General features: G+C 34.5%; 1 protein-coding gene and 1 long non-coding RNA gene across 2 annotated transcripts; one reads left to right on the forward strand and one right to left on the reverse strand.

The window, feature by feature from the left end:
* Positions 1–211: 211 nt before the first annotated feature.
* LOC113726196 (uncharacterized) lies at positions 212–6,903 on the reverse strand. The gene is made up of 2 exons (XM_072074492.1): positions 6,701–6,903; positions 212–2,247 (listed from the first exon to the last, which is right to left on the reverse strand). Exon 2 carries the CDS (start codon positions 2,214–2,216, stop codon positions 420–422), a length of 1,797 nt encoding a protein of 598 aa, XP_071930593.1. The 5' UTR covers positions 2,217–2,247; positions 6,701–6,903; the 3' UTR covers positions 212–419.
* A 3,399-nt stretch (positions 6,904–10,302) lies between these two features.
* Positions 10,303–11,969, forward strand: LOC140035837 (uncharacterized). Its single transcript, XR_011839751.1, has 2 exons — positions 10,303–10,484; positions 11,605–11,969. It is a non-coding gene; the product is annotated as an uncharacterized lncRNA (long non-coding RNA).
* Positions 11,970–16,520: the final 4,551 nt, after the last annotated feature.

Consider the following 16,520-nt stretch of genomic DNA (forward strand, 5'->3'; position numbering starts at 1 on the left):
AAGCATGTGCACAAGTTGTCTTCTTTGGATATAATTAATATTATCATGATAATGATATTTACGTACAATTATGTTAACACTTAAACGCAAAGACAAGTTATGATAATTTTAGAATAGGAATCCGAAAGTCATATCAACTGGACAAGGTTTGCAGAATCTTCAAGTAATAAAAAGTACTTGCTTGTTCACAGTTCAGTATGCAATAAGTAACTCATCCAATTGAGACCCTTCATAAATATCCCATCCCTGAACAATACCACAGAAAAGTCAAGTAATAATCTAAATGCTGTCCAAAGCAAAAACGCAAAGAAAGAAAAGGTAGAATTGAAACAAAACTGAAGGTACTATAACTTGAGATTTGGGATGAGCACGAACACCTGCCAAATTAATATTAACTTATTCGTGATTTTGGAAGTCCTTTATCTAGGTTGACAATCAGATTGGCCAACTGGGTTGCTTTTAGGACTCGAGAGTATGTTTTCGGGCATTTGAGGATGAGGAAGTTCTTCAGCTGCAAGCTCCAAATCAAAGGGCATGGCTTCTCTAGTACGTTGAGTAGTTTCTGAATTTTGTTGATTGCTGTCAACGGGATCACTTGTTAGCTTCCTAGTAGGACTGCTTTCATTGTTTCCTGAAACTATGACTTTTGGCTCTAACCGAGTAGCTTTTTCATCATTGCTTTTTGGAGAATTTACCTTTTGCACCGTGAATATCCCTGGTTGATCAGAAATGACCTCAGGAGGCAGATAATGATGGTTTCCAGCCACCAAATCTCGAAGAATTCCAAAATTCTGGTTCTCTAAATCGAATTGAGCCAACTTCCTTGGTTCAACTTCAGCTTCTCTGCTTTCAGAATTGAAAACAGATTGCATCTCATTATTTGTCCTTGTAGGTTGATTATCAATTGGATCACTTGGCATAGTTTTAGACTCCACAGCTGGATGGTCTCGGTGGAGAAAATGAGCTTGAGGAACTGAACCATGGATTTCAGAGTCAATCAACTCAGTCCTCTGAAGCTGAGCCTCCAGATTTTGATTTTCCAATGGGACAGATGGAGTTTGAGCAACTATAGGAGTTTCATGGAGCTCAAAGTTTCTGATTTCAGATTCACTGTGGACTGATTCTCTAGGCTGAAATCCACTATGTATAACTGACGGCTCTCCAGGAAAAGCTTGAAATTGAGAAATCATTGATGACTGACTAAAGTCATGACATGGATGCTTCAATTCATTGCATGCCAACTGATTCTGTTTCACCTCAGAATCCACAGTTAGAGTTTCTTGGGGCACAGATTGAGGTTCAATGCAGACAAGATTCTCAGTACCTGAAAACTTGTGTGAATCGTTCACTGGAGCAGTTGGCTCAGGCCAAAATCCCATGTCTTGGTTCTGATACCGTGGAACTTGATCCATAATCTCCTTATGAGGCAAGGCAATATTGGCTCCTGGTTTAATTGATGATTCTAACTTCCAATCTTTCAATGATCCAGCATCTGCTGTTAGTGTTTCTGATTGGACTGATACTTCATATACCTGCATGATCTCATCCTGTTCGACCATTCTAAGATTCTCTGCACCAGGAATAGACTGACATTCGTTCTGATAATCAAAATTTGGATTCTGCTGAATCACAATTTTCTCTACTGTAGATGAGCTGGTGTTGTTCCTTGGCAAATTAACTGCAGGAAGCGTAGAAGAGGTAGGTTCCTTGTGATATACATATGAGGCACTAGACTGTGGCTTAGAAGGTAGAGTCTGGCTACAAACAATAGGCTGCTGCATATCCCACTGGGGGACAATTCCATTACCTTGATTTTGCTGCTTAGGAGCAGGCATTGGCAATTCTGTCCTTTGATACAACTTAGCTTGTGGGGCAACATCATTTTCTGATGAAATAGGCATGATTTTCCCTGGTTCAAAGATAACACCGCGTAGGGGAGGAACATTGTTGCCTATCCTAACAGAAAGAAAATAGCCAGCATCAAAACAACCGTCAATTACACCAGAAACTACCCTTCCAACCATGCTTCTATCATTTGATTTTGTTTCAATTTGCTTAACTCCTCCGATTCCATCAGAAATTGGAGTTGAAGATGGTCGCAGGCTCCCTTGTCCCTTTCTAATAACGATCCCATCCTTACGTGGACGACCACGCTTTCTCTTTGCAGGAAGAACAACTGGAGTAGGTGTCATTGTAGGGTTATTCTGCTCATTCATTCTGACTAAACTGGTATGCCAACCTCACACTCTGCAAAAGAATACTCCTGTTATTGTTTCTCTTGATACTAATATCATCTACTACCTAATAATGATCAAGAAAGTGACCAAAATAGAATTTTCATCGGGATCATTAACTATGAATCTGTTAGTCTACTAATGTAAAATATCTAACCATAATTGATGACAGAATGCTGAAAGACACATCCAATGAATCTTAAGATTTTGCCTAAGCAGTTACGCATACTCTGCGGTATTCAGCCATAACCGTGCAAGACAACGTAGAACGTAATAATTGTGTATAAACTCAAAATAAACAACCGCGATTCCCCCAAAATGATTCTACAACAAAATTCAATACCAAGAGGGATTAATCCAATATGATTTATCTGCCGTATAAAGGATCAAGAAATCAAGATCTATACCCCTTATTCATCGTGTGCATGTGTTTCTTGAATGTATAGTTCTACATGCATATCAGATTCATATACAGATGCTACGAATGAAAGACACGTAAAGCTTCTAAAAACTTACACAATAGAATAGAGCAAGGGTAAAATCCGAGCATATGACTATTTCAATCAGAGATCCAGCTACCAATCAATATTTTCCCTTTTGTGCGTTTCTCTCTTGACTTTCTCTCTCCCCATTTTTAATGGGCTTATTATATCTATTTTTTTCTTTTCTCTTTGAATTTTTTTTGGGATCATGCATTCTTTCAATGGGCTTATAATATACTCCATAAAATTCCTCCCTCCCTACTTTTAATGGGCTTATTATAGTATCTATTTTTTTGGTTTGTAAGGATTATAAAAATAATTAATAGAAACATTGGTGACGCTAATTAGTAATTACTACTAGTTGTTGCCTTTTCTATTTTCTTTTGGCGTGACCATATGATCAATTGGTTTTAAATTGAATCTCTAGGCATTTTGTAAATATGGTATTGGAGTTAAGTTTTAGAAATTGTTTTTGGTCTTTTCTTTTGTAAAGTAATTTAGGAGTTTAATTAGTTCAATAGAAATCTCTATTTTTTATTTAACGAGAAACTCCAAACCTTTCAAACCGAAAAGGGAAAGTTTGAGACTTGCCCCAAAAATCATACGAGACGATTCATTGGCAATTTGGGCTTAGGGTCCATCATATCACTCGAGTCCTTTTGAACTATTTAACCATTGATTATACCAAACAAATATAGAAAGAAGAATGAACATTTTATTTAACTTGTGTACCAAACACTCGAATGGTAAATTTCTTTTTTTGTGACCATTTAGGGTAGAAAATACTTTCCATTCGTACCAAACTTGGGGTTAAAATAAAGTAAAGAAGGAAAGAAAAAACAACACATATTTGTTTGACAAGAAAATTTTCGAAAGAAAATTTAAGTAACTAGTGGCAATTATTGAGAACACCGAGTGTAACGAATATTTTTTTTTTTCTAGAAATTTGCAAGTTTTGCAGGATACCAAATGTAGCAAATTGAGAGAAAGTGTAGGAAAATATTATTATAACTTTCTTGTTAAATAAACACACATAAGTAAAAAAATGACTAATTTTCCTCACTTTCTCATACTCAACTTATTTTGAGGGAAGAATAAAAGCCTCCTCTCCTTCAGTCCTTCTTTGGGAATTCTCCTCTTGGACCGGGAATATCCAAATGATTGTCACGACCAACTCCCACACCCGTGATGTCAAGGAACCACCCTGCCACATCCCTTTTTCAAGAACATGTAAAATTAATAACGATCACTTCTCTCTTACTTGATTTGGAGCTGAATTCCCAAGTTCTTTGGCACTTAGTTTGTACTTCTATTTGTCCCAACCTTACAGATAGGAGTGGTTGAAAAAAAAAAGGAAAAACTTATAGATAGGGAGGTCGAAGTAAAACTAATTAAGCATAATCTCAAAAAAATTCTGCATGTGCTCTACAAGTTAACAATTTGTCATGAACCTACTAAATCTCTCAAGTAATGGATTTTAAAAAGAAATTTTAATCTTAGTTGTATATGTGTTGATAGATATTTGTGGATGTGCGTATGTATTAAACCTTAAAACACTAACATTATGGGAGTCTATCGTGCAAATTGATGCTTGTGTCTCTTGGGCTTACTGGTACTTTACAAATACTTCGAGTGCAAATACCTTTGCAAAAACACTAACGTTATGGGAGTCTAAATATGATCCTCGACTTCGTATTGTGGCTTCAGGACTTCCTTAGGGCACCTAAGAATATTGCCAAAAAAAAAAAAGAGCAAGCAAAAATTCTTTGTTGCTTTATGAATAATCTCCGTTAAAATTCATTGATTTCATACACTTTTTTTTTAACCTCTCACCTCTTCGCACATCATTTCCACCCCTGGCTGCCGAGCTCAAAATTTGAATCTTGAATATGATAGTGGAAGAACTCTTAGAACTAATTCAAAATATGATACTAGAATCACACTTTGTTTGGCTTTTTCACTATGAAAATTAATAAGCTTCCACAGTCAACGTGATATTATTCTCCTATACGCATCATTTTTCATTATGCAAAAGACAGCTGTTGTGAACAATCCAATAATCACCGAAGGTTAGCAGAGAATTTGATTACCGGGTCAAAGTAGAATATGAATTCATGCTAGTCCTTAAAATGAAATTTCAGGACTACATGGAGGGTGTTACCGTAATACTCAATGTACTTTTTAGCCATCTCTGGAATATTCTGATTTTGGCGGCGAATTATACAAAGTCAAGTCTACCCTCTTCGCCGTACACGGACGTACACGGCCTCCTTGACCCAATTTCCACGTGTAATGCGCTTGAGGGACGTCCATAGCGCACATCTACATGCCTAGCTGGCCGACTTTCTCTAAATTATGATTTTCTCGAAACCAAAGGATAATTTCACAAACTTCCCTTATGATTTTTGACAACCGTAGAGCGCTGCCTTCAAGTTTTAAAAATTATGTCTACCTGCTCAATTTTTAGGAACAATCGTTCAAAATATTTCTTATATTTTTTAAAATGATTTTGTTCATCATTTATTTTTAAAAATATAATTTTATGTCGTTTATAAATTTATATTGATCAAATTTGGTCCCTATATAAGTTTTTGACTAAATTTTGATCGGAATCCACTAGTTGCCTTGCACGTGATCTTTTTTAGAGCTGAAAATTTTCATTTTGTGCTTGTCTTTAGTAACCAGATGTAGTAGTTTATTGTTTTAAGCTCAAACATAAGAAATATCCAATCTAATGAATAAATTTGAAAACACTTAGATGTAACAAGGAAAATAGAACAAAACAATCAAACAAAATAAAACTCCTACAAAAAAAATCCTAAGAGTAGAGAAAACTCACACTCCAAAAATCTTACGAGGCAAGAAATTCTCACTACAAAATTGTCAGAGAAAAAAACTCTCATTAGAAAAGTCTAAGAAAGAGAATCTATTATAAAATCAAAATGAAAGAATTATGCATTGGGAGAGGGATCCCATGGCGAGAATTTTTAATGGTCTAAGGAGTTAACAAGGAAGAATACAATAAAAGTGGAGAGAATATTTTGGAGGGGAGAGGGGTGTCACTATCCTATTATTAAAAATCAAGTTCTGATACAAAGCTATACATCTTTTTTTTCATAACTCGCTTTTAGTTATAAAATCAATAGCCTTTTCATGTACTTTTGAAAAAAAAAAAAAGATTAGTTTATTTGTTAAGTGTACTTCTTGCACTGTGCTGATAATTATGATAGAATCGCCTGCCATATGCAGTTGCATAATTTCATAGCTAATATCTATAACTATCCTATGTTCAAAAACCAAGTTTGACTTTTCTTTCTTTCCAATATACACTTACTAGAAAGTTAAATGACTTTGTTGATTTTACGAGTGTGAGTGAAGCTTTGCTCTAGGGATAGGTAGTCATTAACATTTTTTTCCTTGTAGAATGTCCTTGCGATTCTTCATTCGCTTATTTCTTGTTTGTAGGACAAATGTACCCAAACTCAGTGAAAGTTCCTTGCTGTAAGAGTGAGGACGAAGGAGAGTAAGCTTGGCTTTATACATCCCACCACTTACATGGAGTATTAGGAAAAGAAGAAGAAGAAGAAGAAAATATCATGAAAATACATGAGTTTCTGCATCTATTTTTATTTGTTTTGAAATTTTATGCGTGTACACTACTTAGAGTAGTAACAAAAAAAGGCAAAAGAGAAAGAAATAGAGTGAGGTATAAAGGCAAAAGGGCGGGGCTGCCTTGTTTTCTTTCCATTTTTTTCCTCATGGAAAATTAGATATAATTTTTAATATTAGAGAATAAAGAGGACATAGAAGAATATATGGTTAATTTTTAGAAGATGCTGTTGAAGACAAAGTTGACTAACATTAATTCAAGTTCTAAAAACAAAAATCAATTCAAGTTGCTAAAAGAAATTTATAAGAATATTATGATCACGAATAATCAAAGTCATAACTGAAGCAAATTCTTATAAATCAAGAAATTCTCACCATGCTTTAATTAATTTTGGATCAATGATTGGTTGATACGTTATCTCTGCATAGCTGAATTGCCGGGCAAATCTCCTTTGGCAGTTAGCTTATGATTGTGGCTGACTTAGTAGCCAGCCTGTAAGCTGTAATTAGCTCAAGCATCAAGAAAATGTAACCAAATTATAAGCTCCTGCCAAAGGAGTAGTTGCCCTGTAATTCGGCTCCACACTTCCAACTCCATTGCTGCATTGAGCAAGTTTTAGGTTGGAAATATATTTATAGGCCACGCCCAAAAAAAAAAAAAAAAGGCCAGCTGTTTGTTCCATGCAAATAGTATATCCTGCAAACATTCGTATTCTGGAACTTTTAAAGAGAAAGCTTGGTTGAATTCCTTCTTCCATATTACCTCAACCCAAAAAAAAAAGTAGGAAATTTTCAGGAATTTCCCAACAAAATTAAAATTAGAAAAAAAGAAAAAGATAATGGGATATTCTTGGCATTTCCGGGCTGTGCTGTTCCGTTCCATCCTGGGCGGTCCAAGGTACTGATGAAGAAAACCACTCTTCCCAAATCAAAGACACAAACAACCAGCTCTTTTCCGATCACAGATATTAGGGTAGGCTGTGGTTGTTGTATACTGCCTTTGGTGTAGGGCTTAGTTTTATGTATTACAAGTATCAATATAGACCCATGCATGTGTGTCAAATTTGGATAAATTCATGAAAAAAAGAGATTAAATTTAAAATAAAGCAACTTTTGTAAAAATAAAAAAGGAGAAGGAAGTTTTGAAAAGTCAATAACGTAGACTTTGTTCATAGTAAATATTACTCGTAGTAAAAATCTTTAAGTGGATAAGGGTAGGGCAATTTGATGGAAAAAACAATTAGTCTGTTTGGTTAACGTAATTTGCAAAAAAAAAAAAATTGAAATATTATTCAACTTGCATCATAAACGTAATTTTCAACCATTTTTTTTATTTTACATATATCATATCATAAAAAATGCTAAATATTTTTTCTAAATAATCTCCAATCCAAACACACAAAATTTTTCTGTGAAGTAACAAAAGAACATCTACATGTTTTCTTCTTTCATTTCTTAGGATTCTCTTTAAGTGTTTATCATGGCTGAGAAGTACTATGGAAGAGCTATTAATTACCAAATACAAGTCTTTTTAGAAATCATTTGAATATGAAATATAACAGAAGGTGGAACCTTGCTCTTCTTTTGGCTAAAAGTGATGGGGGTCAAAACAGTAATGAAAATTTTGGCGTGCGCCTCTTTATTAATTAATAACCAAGGTTACTGATACAGACCTTAAAGTATTTCGTACTTTGTGCACTAAAGTTTTGAGAATTGCAGGAATAGTCCTCGGCATTTATAACTCATATTATTTTAGCTGCTTTATGTATAAAATGATGTAATTTGGTCCTCAAAATTTTGAAATTGTAAGAATTTGCTCCCAAATTCTACTCCTAGTTCTTTTTTCCTTTTTTAAGCCTAAAAAGTTCACGCACAAATTTATGTTCAGGTAAATTGATGCATAAATACAAAACTAAACAACTTTTTTCAGTAAAATATATATGAGCTCATGTATTTTCTTTTTGGAAAGTATTGGATCCAGAGGAAGTTCTTGGAAGGTGCATGAGAATATGCTGTGCGCATGTGCCATTCTTTTTGGAAAAACATTACGGATTTACATTTATTTCCCATTAATCATTGAGCAAATGTTGTTGTTTAAAGCAAAAATTACGTTGAAAAATGAATTGAGGTCAAGCAATTTTTCCCGTTGAAAAATACATAAGGACTGAAAGAGTATAACTCACCATGAGGGACTGTTTCTGCAGTTTTCCCTTAATGTTTTGTATGTTTTAGACATAAATAAGCCCTCAATGCAATTACAAACATTTAAAGCCGCAATTAATGTTTATAGCGTAATTGTTTCGCTGATAGTGGTCAAATCATTTGAAATCGAGTGTGTCTTAGAAGAATTTCTTCATCTAGTGGAGGAAAACTAAACAAAGACTGATAAGAAAGAGAAAAAAAGGAGGAGCAAATTAAGCAAAGGAAATCGCAAAATATCTCAGGCTCTTTTGCTAGACACTGATGCCCTCCAAACGCGTTCATCCGAGTTTAGAACAGTGGAAAACACGGATTTTTTCTGCAGCTTTTAAGGCTATAATCCATGCAATACTAATTTAGTTAATTACCCCAACCACTTACATTACCCTGCAAAATAAGAAGGGTCATTTTCCATGGCCCTCTGATCTTCAAAGAGGCAGATAAACTTAGTTGAAAGATCAAATGAACTGGAAAGTGAGAGAACTATCTACAACAGCTTTTCACTTTATACTAGATGATGATTATTGACAACTGAGAGAAGAAAAAATTATTATAAGAAAAAAAAAGATATGAAACAGCACATTCCTAAGATTCAATAGCATTTTCTCTTTGGTCCACTCATTGCTTGTCTGTTCTAACTTTGTGGCATTGAAGAACAAATTCACCTCAGTTAATTGCCTCAAAAGTCACTTAAAGATTTTATCACGATATTGTTTAGTCCTGAAACTGTTGAACCTATAAATTCCATTAACTAGTATATTAGGAAAATCAAATTGGTCCCTTGGCAACGCTATAAAAGCCATATTTACATTTTAACCTACATTTTGGAACTTATATGTCATGACTTCTCCAAAGAAATTCCTAAAAGCAATTCTATGATGAGAAATGGTAATTGTCAAAAACTATGCCACTTGTGAGTTTCTTCTAAGTTGAGATGAACTTATTTGGACTGTGGTTTGGTGCAAAATCCATAGTTTTTCTAGTCATATTTTTACAACTATAATTACTTGTTAGCTATATTGCTCTAAATTTTAATTATATTTCGTATGTGTAATTAATTCTCTTTAAGATCACATAGTGAAATTTTTTTTAAAGCATTAAAGTCAACTTCAAAGAATGATCGTTCTTTTTGTCAAAAACTCAGTGTTTGAGTTGTCAAAAAAACTTTAGTGACTCGATTGGATCCACAAAGATTGGAAGATTAAGCACTAAAAATTGATGAACCAGTGAAAGAGAACTTAAGATCAAAATGTAGGGACTTCGAACGTAATTTACCCTTCAATTCAACTCGGGTGACCTATTGGATTCCATAATCCTTATGCATGCACGGATGCATGTTGAAATTTGCCGAATGTACGGAAAGAATTATACTTCGATTTGTAAAGTCATCAAATGAAAGCCAGGAAGTATCAATTGACAATTTCTGCATAAAATCTATATCGCTTTCATTAGATTAAACAAGAAGAAGCTCCCCTTCAAGGCTAGGAAGATCACACATAATAAATCCTGCTAAAAGTCGAGACGTCCATGATATTTCTTCAATCTTCGTCAAGAGAATCTGAATCACAAAAAAAAAAAAAAGAAATAAAGTCAATAGACGTGAAAAGTCTTCCACAAAGGTATTGCTGGGTAATGGTGGGAATCGGAACCATATATATACTAATGGAATTGTCCCAGCATATGCCATTTCTTTCTTTGGCATATCCAAATTGAAGGTCCGGATATTGTTTCTATAAAAGGGGTTTAGCAATCTCGAGCTTTTGTCTGAATCACGGAGGCAAATTGTGGTGTTAAGAATAACAGTGTGATTCTCCTTTGGCATGAAGATGTATAGATGCATAAAATTGCATGTGTAAGTTACTCCATGCCAAAGGAGAATTGCCCTGCCATTCGCTCTCACAGTTCATTTCAACGTGTTAAAATCATGTAGCATTCCAATCTGTGGGATTTAACTGAGCAGGTTTGGTTTTAAATTTTTGTTCCTTTTGCGATTCAACAAATATTTATTACTCAAATTGAAAATGCATCTTGATTCGACTTTTTTTTCTTACATACTCAATTTGTGAATTACAAAAGTGCGGTAGGTGTTATAGTACTTGACTTGGAACCAGATTTTTGCATGTCGGAAATTAGTTCTCTGAGATTCCATTTGAATGGGCAGTAGTTCCATCATCTTCACTCTACAATTTTATTTTTTTTTTGATAGATTGAATATCTTCATGCTTAAATTTTTTTTTTTTTTTTTTTTTTGTAGTTTACGCAGCAAATCTTTTTTCTTAATTAAGACATTTTAATTTTATTATTGGGAGAACACTAATATCACTTTGTTTGTTCCTTTCCAACCTCATGTTGTCCTCTGTAAAGTGTTTCATTTCCTTTAACTATGGGGGAAAATTAATTAGAGTTCGGCAATATTGTTAGCACGAGAAAATGAATAGCTTTTCGCTTTTGATAAAAGATTTCCTTCTAAGATTATGCATGTCTAGGCATTCTTTGTTTGTGTAGAATTGTGATCAGCCGCATATAGTATACTTATCCCACATAGAAGAATAAGGTTTTCGGAAATATATTTCCACACTGAAGAATGCCACATAAGTCGTTCTTAACAGTGAATTTTACCTACTAAATCTGAAAATTTTGTCGCCATAAAGGATGTTCTAATTGTCTGTATACCAATTGTGGAAGTGGAATGTATGCAACATATAAGCTTATTTTATTTTATTAATATAATTTTCTTTTTTACATGTGAGGTTATTTCTTTGCCAAAACAAATAAATATAACTGGAAATTTAAGGTCCCTATCATTAATAATACTCAAACAAGGCTAAGGAAATTTTAAGGAACAAAGCTGAACTTCTATGATTGCAACCACGGGATCCATCTCAAAAGGATACTGATATGTTTCAAAGCCTGAAAAGTCGAAAAGAAAAGATTATAACTTAAGAACCTAATTACTGGCATGGCCGGTGAATTCTTTTAAGGCCATCATCCAAGAAAGTGGTCAGTGGAATATATAGTCTCCTCTCCTTTGCTTCATAATACTTGATATTCTTGCGTCTTCATCAATCCCTCTCTTTCAGTATGTCTACGCAAACAGATTCTGAAGGAGGGCATGTTTTTTCGAAGAGGGCTCTAGTCTCAAGCAGCAGATGAAGCCTCTCTGGTGAAACCTGGTGGAAATCGTCCCACCCGGTTGGGATCCTCAGGCGCTACTTGCTGAAATCACCTTTGCATTTGTCTTCCATTGGAAACTCTACAAACCTGAAAACAAAGAGCAGAGCGAAGAAGTCCCAGGGAATCTGCACCCCAAGGATTCTCCGACGCTCAAGTCAATTAAGTATTTAGCGGACGGGTATGAAGCCATGGAATTAATTTAATTTTTTTTTATTATTATTATGTTCTTTACAAATAGAAGTAAATACAAAGATAAAGATCTGTTACAGAATACTTTGTGTTAGGAAGAAGCAAAATTTTTTCCTTCTTTTTATTTATTAATTTTTAAGAAGGGAAACTTAATCAGCGAGAGCTACTGAGATTTGGGTTAAGACTAAATGAATTGTGTTAGCATATATATAATATACTCCTTTTGTCCCATTGAAAATATCATATTTTTCTTTTTGTTCTATTATAAAACTACTGTCACTCACCTAAATTATGAGAATATATGCATACAAACACGTGTAACTCAATAATTTAAGGAAGAGAGCAAAAATGACCAAGTGTCTTTATGTTGACAGATAGGAAACATTTTTCAAATGCTTGAAAAGGAAAGTGGACAAAAATCATAAAAAGTATAGTAAGAAGCAAAAATTTGATATGCACTGTAATTGTCATATTATCCATTGCTTAATTACCACATGCCTATTTTGCATTGGGTTCCCAGTGCATGTTACCAATTTGATCTAACATTAATGTTGGTAGCCTTGTTTTGTTTATGTCAACAAATTGTTGATAACTTGCTTGAAACTTCATTTAATTTCCTCCTAATCCACAACAATTTTTACCTTTATTGGGAAACAATCCTATATTTTCCTTTCCAACCCCAAATGAGAATTACTCTGTTGGGTCATTGCCTATTCTATCATTTTTGTGTTTTCCTACCTTGTGATGAAATACATGACCAAAACAGTAGTACGCCATCAATAACTCGACCTAATAGATCTTTCTACCAGCGCAGTTGGGAATTATCAATTATGTTTTCATTAACTTACGATGGCTTTACTTACTAAAAAAAAAACTTAGGATGGGTCTACAGGAGTTGTACATTAATTTTACAGCAACTGGACAAATAATTGAGTCAACATCTACAAAATAAATAGTTTATTTTCTCAATCTCTAGACTAAATAAATTGTCTTTCTATAAAATGAAACATTGTACTCAAAAATCAGCAAGGGGTGATCAGTAAAACATATAGCTTAACATCTATTGATTTATGAACGTTTGCCCTCGACAAAATCAATTTTATGGCAAGATAATCATGTGTCTACCTTTTACGAAGCAGCAAACATGATTACTCATGAACATTAAATTGATGGTAAATTGCTATGTTTAGTGTGTGTATATATATATCAGTTCGTTTTCACTTAAAAGAAATTTTATAGCACTCCATTATATAACTCATAAATTAAAAAAATAAATTATTAAAAATTTACTATTATGAGGAAATAAATGGACGGTTACCAGTATATTTACCGTATTTCAAAAAGATATGCTACTTGTTTGAAGTAAAATCTGGAATAAAAAAACTTATTCTTTTAACACTACTTAGGAATGTTTCTTTTTGAACTAATGTATTCCTTACTCGCCGCCTTTTTTCTTTAAGATAGAAAATTCACATTATTCATTCCTGCTCACATGACAAACACGTAACTTAATCAGAAGTATGAAAGATAGTTAAAATGGAAAATTTTTTGAGCAAGTCGCGACCAAAATTGTGTTAAAAATTGCTATAACGACCAGTTGGAGAATTTTGATATTTAAAACCTTTTCTTTTGTAAAAGAATAATTATTTTCCACTGGTCATCATGTTGGCCTACCCTCTTGCTAAGGACCGCCATGGAATTTCCATTCACCTGGACCACAAACAACAAACATCCAAATATCTTAACACTCCACCTCCACGTATTGAAACCAAACCAAAAATATTGCTGTTGCTTGGCATCAAGCAATAGAACTTATCTTTATTCAGAAAACTAAGGAGATGCAGGTACTTTTAACTTTTTTTTCTATGCAAACATCGAACTTTTATTGTTATAGGACACCCATATTTCACTAGAGGAAAATAAATTAAACCTCATATGCCTGATCACAAATTACTGGACACAAATAAAAAGCACCAGAGTTTTTCATTTGACTAAAAAATCAATCTAAGCCGCGCAACTGAAGCATAAAAAAAAAAAAAAAAAAAAAAGCAAACGATACTTTTCAAAATTCTAAGAGCATACCTAAGGACTTACAAGTCCTTAATGACTTAGCTGAGATGAAAGTCAGGCGAACATTCTCGTTAGCTGCATTGCAATCTGATTACTGTTAGAAGATGCAGTGGAGACAAAGTTGACAAACATTGCAAGTTGGTAAAAGAAGTAGTATTATGAAATTGAAGAAAATGCTTAAGTATTAGTACCAACGATAACAGTTTAAGACAAAGTTGACCAACATGATCACGGATTCACGAATCCATGTACTCCATAGACAGAACCAGAAAAAATTTCTTGAAATGGCGAATTTAATATACCTGAACTTAAATGTATAACTTAAAATTTTTTAGGTTTTTATGGGGGGCAAGTTATAATTTATAAAGAGTGTTTTTGAAAATTTTTAATTTTGTAACGGGGGAAAATTGAATTTTATACACTTTTCTGTTTTGGTTTTTTTTGGGGGGGGGGGGGGGTGTGGGGTGGGGATGTGATCCGTCCCTGAATTGAACTCAGAAACCATATAGAGGCTAACGGAAGAAAATGGTTAGGTAGTACCAAATTAAACCTTACCATGCTTTAATTCATCTTTGGATGGATGGATTACTCGTTGGGCAAATCATTTACATATAGTCAGCTGAAAATTAGCTTCTGCCAGAGGAGTAGTTGCCCGGTAATGCAGCCAGAAACTTCAACTCCGGCCATTGGTGCAGTGAACAAAGCTTGAGGTGGAAAATGGATATATAGGTCATGGAATAAGCCTGTTTATTCCATGTCAACAGCATATTCTGCAAAAAGTGAGTTTAATTTCTTCATCAATAGTTGTTAAACTGTTGGATTCAGGATTTTTTTTCTCTTAAGAACTGACACTTCTTGTGTCCCTCCATGATGAAAGAATGAGTAGCATATTCAGGAAAAACCATATTTAGTGTATACTGAATATATAATTCTAGAATTATCTAACTACGCCGAGAGAGCAAAGAGTAAAATGAAGATAAACCATCATACATAGGTAGTTCTTTCATGGTAAATTTATGTTCCCTTTACATATAATAGGCTGATCTATAGCATGATATATACCGTAAGTTCGGTATCCTTCACTGTTGAAAATACGTGATTTTCTCCTAACAGTAGTTAGCCTTTTTTTTTTTTTTTTTTGTCAAACTTTTGGAGGAACGAAGCTTTTACAGCGTGAATAAATCCAAGTTCTTCACCAAGCAGAGAGAAAAGTGTAATAATATGGATGGATTTCTTTATCTACATGGAGTAAATAGATGACAGGAGTCGACGGATGTCTTATATATAGTGCCTTCAAGAGATTTGTCATATCAATGTTTTAAAAGGCGTTTCTTAGGAGAGTCATCGGGTGAGGCTTAGGGCGGGCGACGATGGAATGGGGGCGCAATTGTTATTGGGGGTCAGATTATTTTCTTTCTTGATTTCTACCAAAAATTCTTTTTATGACTTTTTTTTTTTTTTTTTTACACTAGCGGCACATCTGACCTAGCCTATCCTACTCCTACTCCTAAGAGGGGGGACTTACTATAAGGGAAGCGACTCTGGGGAGTGGGCCAATTGAGTCTACTCCTACTCCTAAGAGAGGGGGACTTACTGTAAGGGAAGCGACTACTCCTACTAGGGATGGCAATGGGGGCGGGTGCCCCGCCCCGCGGGGGGCTCTCGGGGCGGGGGTTGGGGCGGGGGGTGGGGCGGGGGCGGGGGGGAATTTTTTCCCCCCGCTTAGAAACGGGGCGGGGGGCGGGGGAGTATACCCCCGCCCCGCCCCCCGCAAAACAAAAAAAAAATTAAAAATATATATAATTATATATAACATATAAGTTAATTAGTTATAAACTTATGATAATGATATTATTAGTTAGATATACTATATAATGTATATTAGTTTATGTAATATAATTGATATAATCAATTATATGAATAATTCTACATGTCTACTAATAGAATTTATTAATTAGTTATATTAAATTTACTAATATATTTATACTAAATTTCTAATTACACTTAATAGAATAACACTTTTTTCTAAAAAAAAAAGCACAAACACAATAATGAATTAGTGATTGCATTTGTACTAAAAGTGAAAACTTGACTATTTTAGTTATATTTATTTCATCATATTGGATTGTATTAAAATAACTTTTGTTTGATTATTTTTATGAGTTTCAATTGTAAAATTACAATAAATAATAATTTGGTGATGTGTTGATATTTTAGTACTTGATTATTTATTAAAATTTAATTATAATAAAATTATATAATAAAATTTTATTAACCCCGCGGGGGCACCCGCGGGGGAAGCGGGGCGGGGCGGGAGGCGGGGGACGGGGCGGGGGACGGGGGGAACTAATAGGCAACGGGGCGGGGGACGGGGGAGGGGTCCCCCGCCCCAACCCCGCCCCGTTGCCATCCCTAACTCCTACTCCTAAGCCTACTCCTAAGAGGGGACTTAATCACCATCTAATCAGACGGGTGCACTACTCACCCGCATGGATTTAGAACACTCCTTATATTGAGGTACATTGATGGGAGGTAAGGTTTGAACTTTTGATCTCCCACTTCA

This window comes from Coffea arabica, chromosome 2c (assembly GCF_036785885.1).
Source record: "Coffea arabica cultivar ET-39 chromosome 2c, Coffea Arabica ET-39 HiFi, whole genome shotgun sequence".
Taxonomy (NCBI): domain Eukaryota; kingdom Viridiplantae; phylum Streptophyta; class Magnoliopsida; order Gentianales; family Rubiaceae; genus Coffea; species Coffea arabica.

Coding starts and splice junctions, on each gene's coding strand:
- LOC113726196 (XM_072074492.1), bottom strand. CDS start 2,216: ATGAATGAGCAGAATAACCCTACAATGACACCTACTCCAGTTGTTCTT.